This window comes from Emys orbicularis, chromosome 2, assembly GCF_028017835.1.
Source record: "Emys orbicularis isolate rEmyOrb1 chromosome 2, rEmyOrb1.hap1, whole genome shotgun sequence".
Classification (NCBI taxonomy): Eukaryota; Metazoa; Chordata; order Testudines; family Emydidae; genus Emys; species Emys orbicularis.
In genome coordinates this window covers 21,334,356-21,358,035 of record NC_088684.1, presented here as the reverse complement: position 1 = coordinate 21,358,035, position 23,680 = coordinate 21,334,356, and the positions used below count along the sequence as shown (strand labels likewise).

General features: G+C 42.1%; 2 protein-coding genes across 2 annotated transcripts in view; one reads left to right on the top strand and one right to left on the bottom strand.

Annotated features, from left to right (window-relative positions):
- The window catches only part of WASHC5 (WASH complex subunit 5), a 32,550-nt gene extending 30,175 nt beyond the window's left edge, over positions 1 to 2,375 (bottom strand). The window contains exon 1 of the mRNA XM_065399131.1: positions 2,181 to 2,375. Coding sequence (XP_065255203.1) covers positions 2,181 to 2,369 — 189 coding nt within the window. The 5' untranslated portion in view covers positions 2,370 to 2,375. The remainder of the gene's footprint in view (positions 1 to 2,180) is intronic.
- Positions 2,376 to 5,232: 2,857 nt separating this feature from the next.
- The window catches only part of NSMCE2 (NSE2 (MMS21) homolog, SMC5-SMC6 complex SUMO ligase), a 167,910-nt gene continuing 149,462 nt past the window's right edge, over positions 5,233 to 23,680 (top strand). The window contains exons 1-2 of the mRNA XM_065399222.1: positions 5,233 to 5,314; positions 8,445 to 8,591. Of these exons, the coding sequence (XP_065255294.1) occupies positions 8,459 to 8,591 (133 nt within the window). The 5' untranslated portion in view covers positions 5,233 to 5,314; positions 8,445 to 8,458. The remainder of the gene's footprint in view (positions 5,315 to 8,444; positions 8,592 to 23,680) is intronic.

The following is a 23,680-nucleotide window of genomic DNA, read 5'->3' as shown; positions in this document are numbered from 1 at the left end:
TCCCCCCAAAGATATTTTGGACATTTGTACTTATAAATCAATTCTATAATGAAAGGTTGATGGATTTTACATTTTATTAGGAATTCTTATATGGATACTGCAAACACAGTAATTAACACTTTGGGTGAAAACGGTCCTACTGAAGTCAGGAAGACCTTTGCCATTGGCGTCAGTGGAGCCACAATTCCACTCTTAATACTTTTGATCCTCCCATATTAAGGCTGGATTCTATGACCTTAAGTGCAAGATTCTTCAAACAGCAGCTCACATAATTAGTCTTTTCTAATCCATATTGTCTCTTTGAAGGCAGCAGAACTATGGGTGGGTTGGCAGGCCCAGGCCTCATGTTATTCCTCAAAATAAACCTGTAGAGTAGGTACGTGTTTACAGACGGCGGGGAAGGGAGGAAACAGCTGCAAAGGGTGCTGTTAACTTGAACTTTATAAAATAAGTAACTTAAAAAGATATTTGAAGTCTAACAGCAGCATAGGTCCTCATGGCAATTTTTGTGAGTTTTAAAAATATTTCTTTTTCTCTTGGTGCTGTGTGAAAGATCCACACATGCAGGACACAAGGACTGACTGACAATACAGGTAAAGCAATGAAACTGACAGTATATAAAGTGCTGCCAATTGCACAAAGTAAACAAACGGAAACAAATCATTTTTTATCTCAAATATAATGATTTTAGATGTTACTTGTATAGTGAGGATTTTAGACAAAAGTATGATTTCCGAATTGATGATGTGACTTTAAATCTATTTGTGCCTCAGTCTCCCTTAGGCACTGAGGAAAATGAGGTCATAAATGGGATTAGAACTGGAGCTCCTGATTCCCCATCCAAGCTCAGAGCTCATCACTCTTTCTATAAAATACCGTTATGTGATCAGAGGTCTCTTACTGTACAATTCTCAGAAACAGAAAGGCAAATTAGTCACTGTGAAGATCCCTTCCCAAACTGTCCTGAAAAACAGCAAAGTGAAAGCACTTTAAGAAGTTAAACCCAGGAAGGGAAACAAGGGATCCTCCTTGGCCATGGATCCTGCATATGCTTGTTAGTTCAGCACACGTGAACAGACCTAATGGAGAAAGAACCATCGCAGAATTGTTATTAAAAGGAAGTTATATAAAGGTAGCTTTCAATGCAGCAGAAGATAGAGAACAGGGTTAAGGCAACCAGAAATGCATCAGGAATCTCCTGATACTACCAGAAGAAACACAGCCATTGTTGACAGGCTCAGAATTTGCTTGTTCTGTCTAAAGTGAGATTTTAAGTACTAAACTATCCCTCAGATAATTAAAAAGGCCTAATTCCACTTTTTCAGCTGGGAAAACCCAACAACTTTTCAAAACCAGTGTTTTTTGGGATTTCTTATGTAAGTGCGCATTTTATACCATCCCCCTTTTCTCTCCTCACATCCTTCTTTCAAATGATCTGATGGATCCAATGGAATTAAAAATCTAATTCCTGTTGTCCAAATACAAGATCTAGACTATACTCTGTTTCTGACTCACAGGAATAAACAAGGCAGGGGAAAAGGTGTGATATGAAGTTTTTTGGATTTAGTTCACTCAAGCAATAAAGAGCTAATGTGCAGGCATATCCAAATTGTAACCTCACTTTGGGTGAATTTATTGCCAATACCAAATTCAGCATAAAATTTATTTTATTAAACTCTTACATTTGATAGTAATTAACACAATTAATTACTCAAGAATGGCAGGTTTAACACATGCATACCAAAAGGCTAAAACACCCTAGAGCAGTGGTTCTCAAACTTCAGCAACATGAGGACTCCCATTTTGATTTAAAATTTTTTGCAGATCCCCAAGCCCTGGCTCAGCCCCAGGCCCCACCCCCACTCCATGCCACTCTTTCCCCAAGGCCCACCCCAACCCCACCTCTTCCCGCCCCGGCTCCACCCCTGCCCATCCTCTTTCTTGCCTCTTCCCACGAGCGTGCCCCGTCCCCACTCCTCCCCCTCCCTCCCAGAGCCCCCTGCATGCCGCTGAACAGCTGTTCCCTGGTGTGCAGGAGGCGCTGGGGGGGAGGGAGGGGGAGGAATTGATGAGTGGGGGTCCGCAGACCCCAGTTTGAGAAACAGTGCCCTAGAGAAATAGTGCTCCAGTAAGAAAATGATGGTTCGAGAGAGATTTAACAAAGGCAGAGTAATATTTACCTTAAAGTAACTGAAATCAAATATGATATCCCCATACTTCTGTTGATCAACCTTGTCTTTGAGCCTAAAAACACCAGGAATAAACTCAGATAGTCTCAAAAGTTCCGCAATGATGGCATTTCCACAAGAGACAATCCGAAGAATTGCCTGGCCACAGTGATTGTTTTCAGCTAGAAAATCAACCATCATGAAGACGACTGTGACAGAGTAGTGATATTGCAGTCTGTTTTTGAGTTTCAATCTTCAAGTCATTTGGAGAAAGAAGTCTAACTGGAAAACTACATGCTCCATTTAAATTACCTGTAAAAACAAAAATCCGCACATTCAGCATATTTTAAATGGCTCAATCTATAGATAGTAAAGCAACTCTGAAAAAACTATAGTAATAGAACTCTATTTTTCATCTGCCATCTACTCACAATTTCTGAAGTACATAAGCACTGTAGTGTATCTTCCGCATATATACAGCGCTTAGCTAAGCCAACTCCGAGATCAGATGAGAAATTGTAGCACAATCTCCTTTACCAAAAGATTTCTGGACAGCTGCTAAAGGGCAAAATGATCAAAGCAGATGACAAGCCATGCAGCAGAAGCAAGATACTGACACAAGCTAGTACTTTATAAAATGAGTTAAGAATAGCACAGCCACCTTAGATCTATAACACAATACAACTAAAAAAAGTGCTACAGCAATGTGGATAAACATTTACATGAATGGGAGCTAATTGCAGCTCAGGGCCAATCATTTATTCATTGCTACATAGACACCTTTTCTATTGTGTTCACATTTCTAGGTCATAGCGATCTCTCTCCAAGTCAGGAATCTTAATTTTATCCAGTTAAAAAGACCCCAAAAAACAAAATCACCTTAACCAGATGAAGTGTTTATATTTGTCAAATCCCTGTACCAGGGAGAACATTATAAGAAATCAAACAAATATGTTGCTGCATTTTACATATGGGGTATAAATATATCTCCATGGTGGTGTCAGTATATTTCACAGTGTATCTAATATGTAGTCTTCTTTTACAAAAGGGGTAAACATAATTATCTCTATTTTATAGATAAGTTAACTGAGCCACAGAAAGGTTATATTCCTTGCCCAAGATGACAGAGCAAGTCAGTGACAGAGGTGGGAAGAGAACCTAGGTGTCCAGAAACTCAGTCTGAGCTCAATCCTGTAGGCTACAACAGTCACTGGAGAACAAGCTATAGGAGTTCAAACAAAGCCTCTTAAATCACAACTGTCCAATCACTTCCTTTTTCATATAGTTTCAGTCACTACAATCATATGTAAAGTATGAATAAGAAATCAAAATTAATTGTTTGCAGGCTTGAGACAAACAATTTGTTTAATTTTTGCATGTGTCTCAGCTTGGCCAAGGGAAATCAACAGTCAGTTTCACTTTTATTTATGGTCACTTTCCCTATGAGATATTTAGTGCAGCAATGTTAAAGACAACTGTTTTCATTTTTAAAAACATCTGTGGAAACTTTTGTATTGATTTTAGATTTCGTAAAAGCTTGTTTTTAAAAAAGTGTTGAGCTAAATTTAAGTTGACAGCTTCTCCTTTAAACCCACTCTACCACAGCATACCTAATAAGGGCCCAATCTTTCTCCTGTTTAAGTACACAGCCCTGGAATGAGTTTTGCCTGGGTGCAGAAGTTTGCCCATGCAGTGCTTATTGCAGGATCGGGACCTAAATCAAGGACAGCAGGACTGGGCCTTAAATTATGCCTCTCCCTACCCTCCAAAAATGCAACTCATCAGTCTAACATGGCTTCTTGATTTTAAATGAATGTCACATTAAAATATTTCAAAATCAACAAGACAGTTAATGGTCCAAAATAAGTAACTTGCAGAGTGGTTAAGTCTTACTCACTGGGACAGAGATAGGCCCTTATTTTGGATTAATATTAAAGACTCCTTTTAGCACTCAATGACTTTTGTACAGTATGTTTCAAGGCGATACTGAAGAACTCACTGGCTTTCATCCCACCTGTCACCTCCGGCTTGTGCACTGAAACAAACATCTTCCCCTCCCCCACTCACTGGCATTTAGCAATTTCCCTTCGCACCAAACCCGCATCTCCCAGGCAGGGTTGCCAATTTTGGTTGGACGTATTCCTGGAGGTTATCATCACATGACATAATCTTTAATTCCTGGAGACTCTGGACAATCTAGGGTGACCAGACAGCAAATGCGAAAAAACAGGACAGGGAGTGGGGGGTAATAGGAGCCTATATAAGAAAAAGACCCCCAAATCAGGACTGTCCCTATAAAATCAGGTCATCTGGTCACCCTACCTAGAGGGTTGGTAACCTACGAGTCCCAGGTACTCAAGCTCTATCCTCCCCACAAGAGAAATGCCCCCAGTGCCTCACAAACACAACAACCTACCCCCCCACACACACCCAGGAAACAACACCCACAAAATGACACTGTCACCCTCCCACCATCACAGTCAGCCCCCTGCCCAGGGAGTTCCCTGGACGAGGATACAGCCCCAGAACCCCCTCACCCCAGAATTAACCCTCAATTATCCACCCTCCAAAATCACAACACCCCCCCTCCAAAGGGGTGAGGCAGAGCCCCTGCTTCCCAATCCCCACCCTAAATATGAGCACCCCAAGAATGCCCTGCTAGGGTGACCAGACAGCAAATGTGAAAAATCGGGACAGGGGGTGGGGGGTAATAGGAGCCTATTTAAGAAAAAGACCCCCAAACCGGGACTGTCCCTATAAAATCAGGACATCTGGTCACCCTACCTGGGCCTGCCAACCCACCCCACACTTACTGTGCCCGCCGCGCCCTGCTGCTGGCCGGGCTGCCTCTCTGCCCAGGAAGGAGCCGGGCTTCCCCCGGGCCAGGCCTGGTGGGCACTCGCAGGCGATTTCAGGAAGCTCGGAGGCCGCTCGCTGGAAGCCCTCTGTGCAGCGCCCGCCCACCCCACGCCAGCGGCCCTGGGTCATGTGCACAGGCGCCGGCTGATGAGTCGGTTCCTGCTCGGTGCCCGCCTGCGCCGCGGAGAGTCCTCGCCTCCCTTGGCGGCTGCGGTTCCTATAGGAACGGAGGCGAGCGCGGCCTCCTGCCCGCGGAGCCGCCTCAGGGCCTGAGCCCCTGGCACCAGGTAGGGGGGCCGATGCCTTGCGGGCGCCCCGCCCCGGCCGAGGTACGGGGCAGAGCTGGGATTGGCGGGGGGCTGTTGCTGGTGGGGCCGGTGAGGTTCTCTTCTGGGGAGGGAGAAGCTGCCCGCAATGGGCAAGAGGCTGGTAGGCCTCCCCTCAAGCACTGCGCTTTGGCTGGGGGTGTGTGTGATGTTACCCAGTGAGGTTAGTCTCAGTGTGGGTGCTCCCAAAGCATGGTGCACATGTTGCCCCTGAGGCATTTGCAGCTCCCTCTGGCATGGCTCAGGCTAGTGGTGGCACTACTGCCACCTCTATGCCTGCCAGGGAGATGCTGTGGTGTGGCCCCAAGATGTGAAGTGAAGGCCGAGATAGCAGAGCTCTTTGCTTGGCATGTTTCACCTGGAAACCGACCTGGGGTGGGAGGGGATGGGGGATCAGCACTAGGACAATAACTGACAGGCAACCTCTGGCCCTGACAAAGGGGAGCACTGAGTGTCTGGAAGGGTAGCCTTGGGAGTATCCGGGATAGTTGGCATTTTTCATCCATAGATCTCAAAGTGTTGCAAAGGTCTTTTTTTTTAAATCTCTGTTTTAAAGATGGGGAAACTGAGTCACGGGGCAGACGGATACTGACACATTCTGCAGAATCTAAATGTTCATGTAAAATAAAGAAGTTTCTTGTCATAAGGTGCTAAAATGGGTTTATGGAGAATAGATCCTCTCAAACTAACTTGATATCTTTTTTTGATGGGTTTATGGTTGATAAAGGTAATAGAGCTGATGTAATATACTTGGACTTTTGTAAGGCGTTTGACTTGGCACCACACAACATTTTGATTAAAAAACTAGAAGGATATAAAATTAACATAGCAAATATTAAATTGATTAAAATTTGGCCAACTGGGGAATTGTCATCAAGCAGTTATGTTTCCAGTGGGGTCCCTCTGGGACTGGTTCTTGGCTCTGTGCTATTTAACATTTTTATCAATGACATGGAAGAAAACATAAAATCATCACTGATAAAGTTTACAGTCGATTTTGGTAAATTTCACAGTCATAGGATTTAAAAAATCATAAATTTCATGATTTCAGCTATTTAAATCTGAAATTTCATCGTGTTGTAATTGTAAGGGTCCTGACCCAAAAATGAGTTGTTTGGGGGGAGTCACAAGGTGATTGTAGAGGGGTTGCAGTACTGCTACCCTTATTTCTGCACTACTGCTGGTGGTGATGCTGCTTTCAGAGCTGGGCACCTGGAGAGCAGCGGCTGCTGGCTGAGAGTCCAGCTCTGAAGGCAGAGCCGCCACCAGTAGCAGTGCAGAAGTAAGGATGGCCTGGTATGGTATTGCCACCCTTACTGCTGCACTGGTGCCTGCAGAGCTGGGCCCTCAGTCAGCAGCCCCACTCTCCAGCCACCCAGCTTTGAAGGCAGCAGCACAGAAGGAGGGATGGCATGGCATGGTATTGCCACCCTTATTTCTGTGCTGCTGCTGGCTGGGTGCTGCCTTCAGAACTGGGCACCTGGCCAATAGCCGCCGCTCTCCGGTTGCCCAGCTCTGAAGGCAGCACAGAAATAAGGGTGGCAATAACGTGACCCCCCTAAAATAACCTTGCGACCCCCCTGCAACTCTCTTTTGGGTCAAGACCCCCAATTTGAGAAACACTGGTCTCCCCTGTGAAATCCGTATAGTGTAGGGTAAAAGCACACAAAAGACCAGATTTCACGAAGGGAGATCTCAGATTTCATGGTCTCTGATGTGTTTTTCATGGCCGTAAATTTGGTAGGGCCCTGCAGATGACACAAAAATTGGGGAACTTGGAAACCATTAGAAAAGGGATAGATAATAAGTAAGGATATGATTTTGTCATGGAGGTCACAGGTTCCGTGACTTTAATGGATCTCCGAGACGTCTTCGGCTTTGGCAGGGCTGGAGCAGCTCTCAGCCACCCCTGCCCCCCTGGTGGGGCTTGGACTGTCCGGTTCCCCTCCCCTATGGACAGGTCATGGGCTTCCGTGAATTTTTGTTTATTGCCTGGTTTCAGAGTAGCAGCTGTGTTAGTCTGTATCCGCAAAAAGAACAGGAGTACTTGTCTCTAAGGTGCCACAAGTACTCCTGTTTATTGCCTGTGATCTGTCTGTGACTTTGATGAAAAATTTCTGTGACAAAATCTTACCCTTAATAATAAGAAAAAAATATCATAATGCTTCTATATAAATCCATGGCATACCCACAACTTGAATACTGCATGCAGATCTGGTCGCCCCATCTCAAAAAAGATATATTAGAATTGGAAAAGGTACAAAAAAGGACAATAAAAATGATTAGGGGTATGGAACAGCTTCCGTATGAGGAGAGATTAAAAAGACTGGAACTTTTCAGGTTGGAAAACAGACGACTAAAATATAGACGAGCAATGGAGCATAACTGTAGGAGCAAGCAATCCCATTACAGGTGGGAAAAGTCACTTAGGAGCTTATGTGGCAGCCAATGTAACTACAGAGGGAAGGCAGCGAAAGAGCTAGGCTGCTGGTGGTAGAGCTGCAGTAACTATGGCAATGCAAATAAAGAAGTTCATTGGGTGGCAAAAACTTGATATTACTCTTGTGTGACTCTATCAGCAGCCACAATGTGCTACTGGCACTGACTGTTAATTTTATGAACTTTTTGGTAATGTAGACACATCACTCTTTTTTAGTGTAGGAATTGGGTAATTTTACTGGTGAATGCATTCTTGGGACAGAGTTGTGTCCTTTGTTTGATGGTCTCTATATAAGTGACAATTGTTAGTTTGTTTCTTCTGAGGGCTGCCTGTTTGTCAAAACAGCCCTTATAATCAGTGGGCATTTTACCTTCAGTGAAACAGTGTGCATGAGAATGTGAAAGCCACAAGCCACTTTCTGCAGTGTAGTGCTGTTCGGCATTGCACCGTAGATGTTTGGTATACCTGGGGTGAAATTCTGGCTCTAGTGGAGTCAATTACAAAGCTTCCATTGACTTCAGTGGGGCCAGGATTTCACCCTCGCTCTTCAACATGTGATCAGAGCTGTTGGGACTCTCAGTTGGTTATTTGTACTTCTATTTCTTTTTCCAAACACTTTATCTCTAAAACCCCTTTTCTGTTATTTCCAAGGTAATTATTTCAAGATGCCTGGGGGTTCAGTGATTTCGTTCAACTGTGTGGATTCTTCTCTATCGTCTCTGAAAAACTGCCAGTCATACATAAACACTGGGATGGATATTGCTACTAATGTTGCTCTTGACCTTGTGGAAAATCGCAGTAAGTAATTGTTTTGAGTACATGATCTTGTTTATTATCATCTTTGAACCTTATAGACAGTCCTAAGCATGCATATGTGGGCCTGGAAGCAGTATAAATCCACCTTCTTTACAGAGAGTAGCAGCTTCTCCTGTCCGGTCTACTTTAGGGGGGTATCATTTAAATCACATCCCTGTCTTGAAAGATAAATTGAATGGAAATATAAATAGCAAGAAAATAACGCTCTAGTTTCTTGTACCACTGAAGGCCAATTATATATCAGTGTTCACTATTCTGCAGCTTTGCAGAAGATTTAGCAGTGCAGAAAGTGGGGGAGGGAGACGGATCCAAAACATCCTAAACTGATTAAAAAATGACTCTTAGTTCTAATGTAGCTCCTTTGTTTTTGTTTTAATATTTTCAAAAGTGACTATTGATTTTGGGTGCTCAACTTATTGCACATTTAAGAGGCCTCGTTTTCGCAAAATGCTGAGCTCCCACTTCTCGAAGGTGCCTCATGCTAGGCATCCAAAAATGGAGGTACCCGAAATCCCTAGTTACTTCTGAAAATCTTGACCTTCATGTTTTCTAATGTCAGATGCATGCAAATCTGCTTTTCAAGGGGAAAGTAAAATGTGAGATCCCTTATTCCTACCACCACTCAGTCAACTTTTCCTGAGCTGTTACTGACCACAGCCAGGATCTGGATTGTATTCATTACAGGGCTGCCTAAAATGAGTGTTCTCAAATAGTCTTGGAGAAACAATAGCTCCACAAGAGGTCAGAAGGTTGCTTTTCCTTCCAGGATGTACCACAGCGGCTTTATCTCCAAACAGTCAAAAATTCAAATAATAATAATGAATGAATCTATCTTTTAATAAGAATGGAGACTGAAAATCCCGTGACAACAACAACAAAAAGAATATTCATGGCATATCTAATCTGACATTCAACAACAACTAGACTGGATAGGCATCAGTTGGGTTTAGTTACAATGAAGAACAACTTTCTATTTCTAGAGAGTTACCTTTCTCCCCTCTGACCCTTTCAACCAGCCACCATGTCAGAGACAATGGACAGGATTCTTAGCTGTGTACCATTCCCATTACCTTGGCAGTGCAAAGGAAGCAGAAAGCTGGCTTAAACAGACAGTTAGGGGTTCCCCTTGCATATGGGAATCCGTGGCTGGAGTAAAACTGGTATAACCAGCCCTATATTCCCCTGCTCCTCGTGTCACCCCATCTCTCCCCATCTTAGGGGCATGCTGGGGTATGAGTGAATGTGCCAGAGAGCATGGCGTTCCAGCAATCCCAGACACTCAGAATGACCCCTAGTAGTCCGTTATTGCCAGCATAAGTTAAAACAGCCCTGAGGCTCCACAATGTGAAATATGAATGGGAAAATGGGAAATGACTTCCTAGGAAGGAGTACTGTGGAAAGGGATCTGGGGATTATAGTGGACCACAAGCTAAATATGAGTCAACAGTGTAACGCTGCAAAAAAAGTGAACATCATTCTGGGATGTATTCGCAGGAGTGTTGTAAGTAAGACACAAGAAGTAATTATTCCGCTCTACTCCACGCTGATTAGGCCTCAACTGGAGTATTGTGTGTGTCCAGTTCTGGGTGCCACATTTCAGGAAAGATGTGGACAAATTGGAAAAAGTCCAGAGAAGAGCAACAAAAATGATTAAAAGTCTAGAAAACATGACCTATGAGGGAAGATTGAAAAAAATTGGATTTGTTTAGTCTGGAAAAGAGCAGACCGAGAAGGGACATAACCTTTTATGTACTTGTAAACTGTTACAAGGAGGAGGAAGAAGAATTGTTCTTAACCTCTGAGGATAGGACAAGAATCAATGGGCTTAAATTGCTGCAAGGGAGGTTTAGTTTGGACATTAGGAAAAACTTCCTAACTGTCAGGGTGGTTAAGCACTGGAATAAATTGCCTAGGGAGGTTGTGGAATCTCCATCATTGGAGATTTTTAAGAGCAGGTTAGACAAATACTTGTCAGGAATGGTCTGGATAATACTTGGTCCTGCCATGCGTGCAGGGGACTGGACTAGATGGTCCTATGATTCTATGATTATGAATTATATGTAACACTCTGGGCTGGGACTCCGGAGTTCTACTCCTGGCTCTGCCACTGGCCTGGTGTGTGATCTTGGGCAAGTCATGTTAATTCTGTGTGCTGCAGCTTCCTCATCTGTGACATGCGGCTGTTGACACTGACCTCCTTTGTAAAATGCTTTGAGATCTACAGATGAAAAGTCCTGTATAAGAGCTAGGTATTATTATCATTAACCCTGATCTATCACACAAGGCCATTTACATGATGAAAATATAACATGGTTACTGTTAATTTAGCTTATGATACACCCGTGCAAGTATTTTCTGTGCATTTCATTCCTGACTTGGTGTCATTTTCTGCAGACTTGAATGCAATGGTAAGATGTTCAGTTGCATTAATATTTCACTTAAAGATTGTGGAATGGTTTGTTGGGCTGAAGATCACTCTGAAAGGTTCAGGGGAAGATGTGGGATGTGGTGAAGGGCAGAGTTAAATTTCCAAGTGTATTATTAAGGGAAGTGTGCTTCTCCTCTGTTGGGTCAGAATAGGGCACGTTCCAATGAACAAAGGATCTTGAAAGACAGCTTTTTTCCCCTTTTTGATTGACATCTACATAAATATAAAATGAACAAGTGTGTAGCCGAGTTCCCCTTGGCTACAGTATCAAAAAGTCAAATTGAGGAAGAAAATAAAATTAATTTCCAATGTAACAGTACTACTGGGAAGTGCTATTTCTAGGAGAGTAATTTATGCCCTGTACTTTCTGCTCTCAGAACTTGGAAGTCAACTTGTTCAGTAGTGTGTTGATTCTTTGCTGAAGTTGCAGCTTGGGTAGGCTTTGAATTTTATGCACCTCAGAGAAGTAACAAATGTAATAAACTATTCTGGACCTTGTTTGGACAATAAATTGTGCTATTCTATGTAGCCAGCATTGTTTCATGCATAAAAGGGATGTTTTATTGAAACAGTCTTTTTGTTAGAGCTGAGTTGGTTTAGTAAGTTTTATTTCCTATATTGAAAAAATAGTTTCAGTCCCCTCTGATTCTTCCCAACCAAGCAGAAGTGTGTGTGTGCATGTGTGTGTTTGGTTTTATTAGAACATCTTGTTTTGATGTTGACAGCAGTTTGGTTTTTAGGAATAGCATGCATGTACCAAAGGCCAAGTACTATCCTGAGGGCTGGTCCACACTACCCGCCTAATTCGGCGGGTAGAGATCGATCTTCTGGGATCGATTTATCGCGTCTCATCTGGACGCGATAGATCAATCCCAGAAGCTCTCCCCCGTCGACTGCGGAACTCCTGCTCGCCGAGAGGAGGAAGCGCTGTCGACGGGGGAGCCTGCCTGCGCCGCGTGGACCCGAAGTAAGTACTTTTAGTTCGATATAGGAAACGTCGACTTCAGCTACGCTATTCTCGTAGCTGAAGTTGCGTTTCCTATATCGATCCCCCGCCCCAGTGTGGACCAGCCCTGAGATACATGAGAGTAAGCTGTCAGTTTGTTTCAACAGGGCATTGCATTGCGCGTTGTGTCTGAGTGCAGAATTTGATATCTGAAGGGTGTTTGGTGCTGAAGGGTGCTGACAACATTCAGGAATAAAATGCTTTTACGGGCCTGACTCTGCAAATACTTACCACCAGGCACACTGTTTATACTATACCCAGTACTGTTTTTCGAACCGGGCACTAAAACAATAACACATACTGACTTCTAATTTCACAGCAATAAGTGTATTATAACTAGTTTAAGACATTAATGCTAGGGACGTACTGGGCATATTTTCTATAGAAGTATGAGTGTTGTTACTTTGAGTTCATGGTGTGTGTGTGTTTTTGTTTGTTTGTTTTTTTAAAGATAAAGCAGTGATTTGCAAAAGAACATGGGAACAAGCATATGTTTCCAACTCCAGAGCGTGTTAGCAATCTTAAAAGTGTAAATTGTCTTCGATGGATCTAAAAATGCTTTTATCCTATGCCAGTCTTGAGCATTTCCCCTCCCCCAACCAAGTAGTGTCAATTACTGCAGATTAACATTCTGAACTATTTCTTTTTTACATGTTAGTTGCATTTGCAGTGTTCTCCCTCCTTTCCCCACGGAATGTCGGAAACCAGACAGCTTTGTTCCTTTTTCTATTTTCCTTTTTTTCTTTTCTCATGAATGGAAGTTGTGAAACAGCTGTAATGTCAATGTTCAAGTGGAGTAAAAAACAAACAAACAAACAAAAAATAACTTGCCAGGGGGAAGGAGTGGGCAAGGTGTAAGCAATATTGTTACAAAATAAAATGGAAAGAAACCAGCCCCTCCCCATGCCTCTGTGATGGCCCTCACCTCTGACCTGCCATAGCTTTTTGGAAAAAATCCATACAAAGAATAAAGAGCTTTTCCAGGTTGGATATGGGAGCTATGGTAACCACACTACATGAAGTGGAGTTAGCAGCTATATAAATAGATAGTAGTGACCTTATTTTGAATGAAATGGGAGTGTAACTATTTGTTGGATCAAGAAAGCTGCTGATAGGAAAAGGTGCCAGACTAGGGAGTATGAGCTAACAGCATATTCAACAGGTTGTACTAATCTTAATAGTACTTTGTTTTTGACTGTCTTCAGAGGACCTCAAGCACTTCACAAATATTAGTTAGCCTCACAACTCCCCTGTGAGGTAGATAAGAGATGTAGGAATTACTTATTCCACCACTGAAATGAAGCCATTTTTTGGGTGCATCATGGCTGTTGCTTAACAACACGCAATAACTACACAACAATTTAAGGTAGAAAACAAAGTAAAGTACCATGTCCGATTGGAACAACGGAAGACATTCTAGATAGGTAGAGTGTAGTTACCTGAGTTTGGAATTTCAGCCAGGACAGCAGTGCTTGCTCTTATAATAGGATGCCCTGTTTCTTTCATGACCATGAGCGGTCAGAGCTTTGGTTTGACGTCTCATCTGAAGGATGGCACCAGAGCAATACAGAGCTGTCTAATCCCATATCGTGGTATCACTTCGATATTGATTTAAAGGGGAGGTTGCCACCCGCTGAATTGAAATTGCTACTTCCCCATAGCACCTACATTTCCTTTTAGGTATCTCTCATCCAAATACTGACCTAGCCCACCTCTGCTTAGCTTGTGAGATATAACAGGTTCATGGGACAAGGGAACATGGCTGCTGGTCAGCACAAATATCGGGCTAAGGTGCCATAGTTTACTTTATTCCCTCTGAGGCTCTTTGCAAAATCTGTCTTTAAGATTCTTCAGTACAGTCTCCTTAATAACAAACACTTTGCGCTGTTCAGAATTAACTGGTATGGGGCTGTAACCTTACAAGGACACATGCTTGAGGGTTTTAGGCTAGACATTTTGAGTTCTTGTAACCTCTTTGCACATGTAAGTTCCATACCAAAGTTTTGTCCATCTTTATCCATCTTTTATTCTCCGCTAAGTCTTTCACAAATTGAAGTAGCCTGATTGGTCACTGGATTCCAGTGGGGGTGTTTTCCATTGTTATATAGCCTTTTTTTATATCTCTTACAATATATAACTTTATTGAAATTTAAGCACAGTACACACTGCACTATATATTGGAATGCGCAATCTGGGAAAGAGAGAGGGCCAGATTCACTGGCATAAATTGGAGCAGTTCCTTTGAAGCTATGGTGATACACACTTGCTGATAATCTGGGCCCATATGCAGGGAAGGATGATCTTGTGTACAGGAAAAGTGTGATTTAGAAGATCTATTTCTGTATAACCTTTGGAAAGTTCACTTTACTTTTCTGTGATTCAGTTACCTTATCTGCGGAATAGAATAATATTTCAGCTTCATGACATGTGTATTGTGAGCAGAGTCTTCCCCAGGAACTGAAATTAGAGGGGGTGTTTGGTCACCCTATCCCCCCCTCAAATTCAGATGTTCCGACTTACAGGGACAGTCCCGATTTTTGGGTCTTTTTTTTATATAGGCTCCTATTACCCCCACCCCCGTCCCGATTTTTCACATTTGCTGTCTGGTCACCCTATGGGGGGAAGTTGGAAAATGACTAAACTGGCAACACTGCAATGATGTAACTAGTTGACACTGCATGTAGCTGGGCGGGGCGGATGGGGGAGTTTAGGGGGGTGTACACGGGAAATCCCTGATTGTGAGGAGTAAGACCTCAATCCTGCAAAGACACCAGCTTCACTTGACTGGTTCTGTTGGGCTAAGTGGAACTAGGAACTACGCACAGTTTAAAGTTAAGCATGTGCATAGCTCTTTGTAGGTTTGAGCCTAATTTTTTAACATTTGTGAATCACTTTGGGAATCTCAGTGGAAGATACTTTGTATTTCTTTAGTATCATTATTTATTATGTTATAGTAAAGAGCTCTGCCTACACCCAGTAGACAGAAGGAAAAGAATAATAGTATCAAAACAACGTATAAAATCTTCATGAGCCATTCAAGGATTTTAACATTCAGGATTACAGATTTTGAATCTTTTTTCTGTGGTGCATCTGAGCATCGCTTTGCTTTCCTGCTGCACTCTGGGAGCGCTTCATCAAGCTATGTCCATGAGTACTCCCAAGCCTGTTTCCTCTGAGAAGCCCACAGTTTCTGAGTCCATCTGATACATTAGATGTTTAGACTGATTTTGGCAATGAGAATTACATCAGCCATGTAAAATTTCATTAGCCATTCTGCTGCTCAGTCCCCCAGTGTATTTAAATCCATCTGAACTTTCTTTCAATCCTACATAAATGTTTACTGAGAGAAACAACTCACTCTTATTAATTATTCAGGGCATTTATTGCCATTTATGAATTTGTGTGGTGCCTAACGAATGGGGCACTGAGCCTGATTAGAGCTACTCTAACACGAGTAAAGAATAATACTAACGCACCTGATTTTGCAAACCTTCTGCTTATGTGAATAGCACCATTGACTTCAGCGAAGCTGCTTCTGTGATTAAAGACTACTCGCGCGTGTGTGTGTTGGCAGGTTTGGTCTCATAGCACTGGCAATGTCCTTGATGTTGTTAAACAGAAAAAATAGACAGTCCCTGTCAGCTAGTTCAGACAACATATTTAGACTTGTAAAAGTAAGTTTCCATCAAATTGAATATTAAAAGGACACATCACTTTGAAATCTTGTGTATGAGAGTTAAAAGTAGTGTCAATCTCTACACCCACCCCGATCCTCCTGCCAATTTTTATTGTTCAAAAGTCACATTTTCCTCTCTTTTGTTTTTTAATGCTCTTTTTGCTCTTCTGTTGCTGTATAAAAGACCCACACAAACACAACGGAAAACTATGTATAGTTAATTCCACTGTTTCCTCTGTACAGTCATAGTGCTGTCATATGGACTCTAGCTTCAGTCCAGCGAAACATTTAAGCATGTGCTAAATTTTAAGCTTCCATTGAAGATAGTGGACCACTCAAGCATTTAAAGTTGAGCACATATTCAAGTGCTTGGCTCGATTGGGGCCTTAGTAGGCAAAGTATCTGGAAGTGAAATTTGCCAGAAACTAATTATGAATAAGCATGAAGCCAACTAGTCTATGATATTTTCATTGCTTTGGCTCAGTGCTATGCAAATGTAAACTCCATAAATCTTACACACACCTATTTCCATTTTAATAATGTAATATGTTTTGAGTATGCAGTGTTGTTGTAGCTATGTCAGTCCCAGGATGTTAGAGAGACAAAGTGCGTAAGGTAATACCTGTTATTGGACCAACTTCTGTTGGTGAAAGAGACAAGCTTTCGAGCTACACGGAGCAGACCTGAGGAAGAGCTCTGGATAGCTCGAAAGCTTGTCTTTCACCAGTAGAAGTTGGTTCAATAAAATATATTACATCACCAACCTTGTCTCTCTAATATGTTTGAGTATCAGATGAAGAAGCTTACTTTTTTAAATAATGGGTCTAGATTCTTCCGTCATTTATGTCAGCATAAATCTAGAGTAATTCTGTTCATGTAAACTGATTTACTTTGCGTTTCACCAGTGTAATTGAAAGCAGAATTTGCTTCATTTTTTTTACTTGACATTGTCTTAACACTGGTCCCAATTATATGAACTACTGTTAACCTCTCTGCACTCTGAGAAGATACTGTTCCCTACAACTATTGCTTAACTGCTGTTTCCTGTTTCTTATCAATTTTTCCTTAAACTCAGCATGTTCATATGTAGGTAGAAAGCACTGCAGCACATCTACATGAAATATTTGCAGACTAGATCAGGTTCTCTGATATGTTAAAATCAATTTAGGTCACTCCACTGGTGCAAACCTGCCTTAAACCTTGATCAAGCACCTTGATAATGGTGTACTGTAATCGGCTGGACGTGGGTCTGCATATTGTGAGACAGGGGTCTATACCCAGCTGTGCCAACTCTCTTACCTCACTGAGGGAAATATGCTTGTCTGACTCCCAAGGTGAGGGTAGGAGGCCTTGCTCAATAACAAGGGCTGTGAAGTACACAGAATTACTAACAGCCATCAGAACAGCTGAGACTAGAATTCTTGATCTACTCTTGGCTTCCAACCCAGCATTTCATCCCTTAGACCAATGGTTCTCGGGCCGCTTGCTGCCCAATCAGCACACAGCTGCGGCCCATGTGACATTCTCAGAGCCATACACAGAGTATAGATTTTGTATACATGCGGCCCACATAACACAGAGAGAGCTGCATATGTGGTCCACAATGGTAAATAGGTTGAGAATCACTGTTTTAGACTAAAGGGGCAGCTGTTCCTGCCATATTACATCTGGAGCTTAAGCTGTGTGATGCTGGGGAACATGCTCAGTGCAGATAGGTCAGTGCAGATAAAATGTTTGGAGATTTTAGCAGCAAGTCTCTAAACAGCTCCACTGAGCATTTGTAAATGGAGATTTCATCACCTGACCAAATCTAGATGGAATTTCATGGGGACAGCAAAAGGCACCTCTGGAAGCTCTAGGACTCTCCTCCTGCCAAATGCCATATTCCTGCCCTAAAATGTGAAAGAACTAGAAGTCTTCAAAAAACGATGGGATAAAATACTAAACAAAAAACTGTTATCAAAAATTCTGTTTTTCCCTAAACGTGTTCTTGGAAATGACTCAACCATTTGTGCTGTAACTTTCCAAAAAATTCATCCTGAAGCACAAACCCGTGGCAAATTTCAGCCCAAATTATTAAAGTTTGGCAAAGTTACAAACAACTGAAAACAGGAGCTAACAATGGGAAGTGATAGGCATGCTTAACTGTAGGTATTGCTGCCAGCTCTGCCTATAATTAAAGTGTCAAGATTAATGTTTTTTTAACTGTTGCTGCTCCACCATGATCATGTACTGTCCACCATCATGTGAATAAACCCCCCACACTTTGATTTATAAATAAATAAGGTCATTGTGTGTAGCTGAAAATCAGGAATGTCCTTTTTTTCAGTCCCTCTGGGATTTACAGAAATAATGTTTTTTGTCAGCTTCAACAGTCTGACCACTTGTAGGAGCTGCCAGCCATCTGAGCTGGTGAAATTGACAGCAAGCTTGCACTGTCGTCTTCTGCAGTTGGCGACTGGTCAGCTGAATCAGGGCAATCCTCTCTGTCAGTAGCTGGGCTTGTGAAAATATTTTTGTTGTTGCTTTCCAGGTCCTAAAGGACTTTCTGACTCACCACTATGTACAAGCTTGTGAGTGTTCCAGAATGTTAGTGGAACGATTCTTTGGCATACACCCAAGACTTAACTGGCCTGGACAGCTCTGGCTCTCCCTGCTTTTCCGCTCTGCCAGTAATGCCTACCTCTATCGTCGCACCCCACCCCATTTGTCTTTCTCCCACAGTGTCCTTGTGATTTCCCTCATGTTTCACACTGCATCTTTCCCAAGGATGTTTTAAATGTGGATTTAGATTTAGATGCAAGTCCAATTGGCTTTTTTTTTTTTTTTTTTGTAATAACACGTGGCTTTCCTTCATTGCCATTTGAACGTGATGTTGGAAGGGGGCTATTTCAAATGTCACTGGCCCTTTTGGTGGCCTTTCTGGGGCTCTGCAATGTCACTTGTTTTAAATTTCTTTTGCTCTGTAAGAAGCAGAGCCCAATGCATGTGAAATGGGAATGGTGACCACCTGTACCTCTGAACGCAGATAATTTTTCTTTTTCTAATTTGTTTTTTTTAATTGGAAATTCAAATTGATTGTTCCTACAACACCTATAACATGGCATGTAACTTAACACCATAGACATTCAAGTAAACTACTGCGTGTGAATGAAATGGCCCACGATATGGTTACTCTGGGGACTATAACAGAATTTTCTGACTTGTGCTTTTAACACGTGCATTGCAACAGTGTAGAATGTTAGGAAGTACAGATCATCCTGCTCTATTATTCATATTGCTAGTGTGTATCATTTTCTGCTAAGATATAAAAAAGGCAAGGTTGCTGCCCTGAAGGGAGGCTGCAGTATAAGGGCTAGACTGGTACTTGGTTGTCTGCCCTTAGAAAGGGGCTGTACGTAGTTGTGTTGCCCAAGGAGCACAGCATTGTGAATTGTGACTCTCTCCCTTATGTTCTTGCTCCAGGAGGATGTAAACTGTGTCAGCCCATTTCCTGGCACATCTTAATTCCCCCCTGTACACGAGCGTATTTGTGCCTGGCTCTGCCCACTCCCAGCCCTTTTGTGACCCCTTGTGTTGAACAGACTTCAGTCCCAAAGGCTTTCAGTCTAGTTCCTTTAATAACTGGTGCATTTAAAAAACAAACTATGATTTTTTTTTTAACAAAATCAAGAAAAATCAACCCAGGCTGATACTCAATCTGCTGTTCATCTAGTTGGGCCCAGATAGTGCACTGCACGTGGGATTAATGATGACAAACTGTGGGACCCTTGCATTGCACAGGTAGAGTGGGCTATGCAGGGGTAGCTCTCCCCGAGACTTACCAGTGGTATTATAACGCTGTTTCCTATTTACAGTAAAACCTCAGAGTTACGAACACCAGAGTTACGAACTGAGCGGTCAACCACACACCTCATTTGGAACCAGAAGTACACAATGAGGCAGCAGGAGAGAGAGAGACACACACACACACACACGCACAAAGTAGATACAGTACAGTACTGTATTAAATGTAAACTACTAAACAAAATAAAGGGAAAGTTTAAAAAAAGATTTGACAAGATAAGGAAACTGTTTCTGTGCTTGTTTCATTTGAATTAAGATGGTTAAAAGCAGCATTTTTCTTCTGCATAGTAAAGTTTCAAAGCTGTATTATGTCAATGTTTTGTTCAGAGTTATGAACAACCTCCATTCCTGAGGTGTTCGTAACTCTGAGGTTATACTGTATTTAGAAATGGGAAAGAAACTACATTTACTGGAACACAAGGGGGAGCTCTTGTCCAAATTAAAATCCTCAGGAGTCACTGGGCTTGTCTTCACTACCGGGGTAAATCAACCTAAGTTACGCTACTCCAGCTACGTAGTTTAGGTCGACTTACCCCGGTGTCTTCACTGCGTTGCATCGATGGGAGACGCTCTCTGGTTGACTTACCTTACTCTTCTGGGGAAGCTATAGTACCAGAGTTGACTCTGCCATCGATATAGCAGGTCTTCACTAGACCCGCTAAATCCACACAGCAGTGTGGATCTCCCCGGTAGTGAAGACAAGCCCACTGTCTCTGGGGAGTAAACGCCAAGTGAGATTTTTTTTATCCCACTATTCCTGGTGGAGAATACAACTGCAGCGTGTCTCACTCCAGCTTTTAGAGACATGAATTTTTACTAAAACCTGACACATCTCGTTTTATGAACAGTGTTTTCCCCAGTAGTTTACACCCTAATCCTAGCTCAGCGGAGCCAAATCATTGATGCCTGCTGACCAGAAATTAGGAATTGCTTTATGCATTCGGATCAGCTCAGTGGTCCATGTAGTCCAGTATCCCCTCTCCAATATTGGTCACTACCAGATGCTTCAGAAGAAGCTGTAAGAGTCCTTGCAGTGGACTAACACCCACAGGGGAAGTTTCTTCCTAACCCCAGGCAGTTAGTGGTTAGCTTCTAGGAACTGTTTGCTAACAGACCCTCTGTTGCCAAACCAATGTGTGCCCCTAATCAGTGGCATGCACAAGCTTAGTAGAGCCACCAAATCTAGAATTCCTGTCCTGTTATAAAAGGAAACTTCTATTATCAGGGTAACCGAGATAAGGTTCTCCCTATTGCTTTTGACAAGTGCCCTCAACCCCCACCAACATGTGCCCTGCCCCCCCCCCCCTTTAAAATCCTTCCTTTATTATCAGGAAATCTCTTCTCCCTTATTCTCATCATTAGTAACACAAAGACCCATGTTGTTGTCCTATATCATGTGTTCTTTGTTTGCCTGTTTCATAGATGCTTTTGGGGGCAGGGAGTGTGTATTATGTGTGTTCTGTAAAACACGTCGTTTTATGCTGCTGTGTAAATATTTTATAATTATTACATGGAAAATCATTGCAGGGGCTTACGTAATGTAAGTATGAATTGCCTGCTTTGTTTGGTATCTGAAAAGTTCAATATCTGTTTTTCCTAGGAATGGATAGTGAAGTATTAAAAACACATTAATTTTTTAAAACAGTTTATTCTTTTCAAACAAAAAGACTAGGCTGATCTTAATGAAATGCCTTTCTGGAGACAAGCCATTGCCGTTTGTACTGGATACATAGGTAAAACCAGCATCATATGGAAGTTTTCCAGTTGAATTATACGTTTTACTGCCTTATGTGCTCTAAAGTATTGTTTTTACATGTATTAAATAAAAATGACTCCAACGTTCCCTTCCCCACCATGGATGTTGATTGCAGGGAGTTGACGTGATTACAGTCTATACAAGAGATTTCTGATTGTAGACTTCTCTTCAGTCTAACAGAAAAAGGTATAACAAGATCCAATGACTGGAAGATGAAGCTAGGCAAATTCAAGATTAGAAATAAGGTGCAACTTTTTGACAGTGAGGATAATTAACCATTGGAACAATTTACCGGGGGTTGCAGTGGATTATTCATCACTTGAAGTGTTTTGTCTTTCTAAAAATATACTATCACTAACTCAGAAGTTATGAGCTTGATGAATCTATGCTGTTGAATTTTCTAGTGGTAAGTTTTATTCCAAGTTCAAGAAGAATCCAGTGAAAGTAGAATAAGGTACAGTGAAGGAAAAATAGAGATACTTATTTTTTTGTCTTGCTAGTTAAGACAAAACTATCCTTTGTTTTTTGTGTTAGGTGGTTTTTTCCTCTGTAAATTGAAAATAACTAAATACTGAGAGAAAAACAAAATCCAGTAGATGGCAGCAAAGACTTTTTGTTGCAGTCATCCCATTATTATTCACCTGTTACAATAATCTATGGAATGAAAATTCACTATTCGAATGGATTTAGAAATTTCACTGATCTATCACCAGACCCTTGGAATTTTAGTAGTATTAAAATGTAAATAGGGATTAAGATTCATGGCTGAGTCAGAGAGAATTAATATTATGGGTCACAGATTCATAGATCTGTTTAAGGCCAGAATGGAACAATGTCAACTAGTTTGCCCTCCTGCATAACACAAGCCATAGAATGTCACCCAGTTATATCTGCATAAAGCCCGATAACTTGTGGTTGAACTAGAGAGCAACTTTTAGAAAGAAATCCAGCCTTGATTTAAAGCTAATTTGAAGAAGACCAATTTCTCTCTCATTCATCCTAGAACTGTTTTCCACTCACACTTTGTTCCTGAAGAAAGTTTCATGATACAGACATCATAATGACCTTTTGACTCAGTGTGTACTGAAAGGAACTTTTGTAATTGTTAAAATGAGCCATGTGATTTTTATGTTTCATGGTTAACCTTGAGGCTCATGAAATGCTTGGTTGATTTCAAATATGTGTTTTCTCTTCCTGTCACCTTCCTCAGCATGAAATACAGATAACTCCCCTGTCAAGAGCTATTGAGAGTTAGAGAGGTTTGTAGCTGCTTATGGGTTACCTAGTGTAGATTCCCTTGTGTTCTAGACCTCATAGATTCCTAGAAAACCTCAAAATAAGTTTTAAATGGGGCTTAAGTGCTACATAGGCCTTTTTGCAGACTGTCTGCACAGGGGTAAAATTTACCCAGATAGAACTAGGAACTGGAGATGTTTGACTGTTGAAAGTTATGGGCTTGAAATTATTGGGTGAAGTTCTTTGGCCTGTGTTGTGCACGAGATCAGACTAGATGATGGTAATGGTCCCTTCTGATCTTAAAATCTATGAAAGATCTTCATGGGTCTTGTGTGGGCCCTTTAGCACAGGGGTAAATTTCAACCTCTTTGAACAAAAACAAGTGAAATATTTTCTTTGCACAATTCATTATATATTAAATAATTGCACTACAGGTCAGAGAATGTTAATCTATTTCATTTCCATAGAAATGTGGCTGTAAGAAAGTACAACCGACTCCTGTTTAAATGTACAGATATCTCGGGCACATGAAAAGCATCTGGGCTTTAGAAAAGGACTGGGCAAACTTTTTAGCCCAAGGGCCACATCTGGGTATGGAAATTGTATGGCGGGCAATCTCCCCCATTTCCCCCCCCCCCCCCCGCCCGCCGCCAGGGACCACAGAGACGTGCCAGCAGCAGGCCACTTTCGGGAGCGGCGTGGGGCCACGGCATGCAGGCAGCCTGCCTGAGCCCTGCTGCGCCAGGGCCCCGGGCTGCAGCCCCTAAAGCACCTACGTTAATCCGGCCCTGGTGAAGATGACTAATGAGAAAAAAAAAATGACTTGGAGATGTTCAACAAGATTAAGAAACTAGAGCGGCTGTGCTATTTTTCTTAAAGCTTTCCGTTATGGAAAGAATTAACTGGTTTAAAAGTAAGCACAGCTGGCGTTTTGTCATTGTTGGGTAAAAGCAGAGAAGACTCCCTTACATAAACATTAGCACTCTGGGGCCTTTTTAAAATTTACCATCCTGCTCCTTATAAATAGTTGCAGAAAGGGAGCACTGTACACTGGTATTAATAGACACAAAATGACCGTGTGTGTGTGTGTGTGTGTGTGTGTGTGTGTGTGTGGTCAAATGAT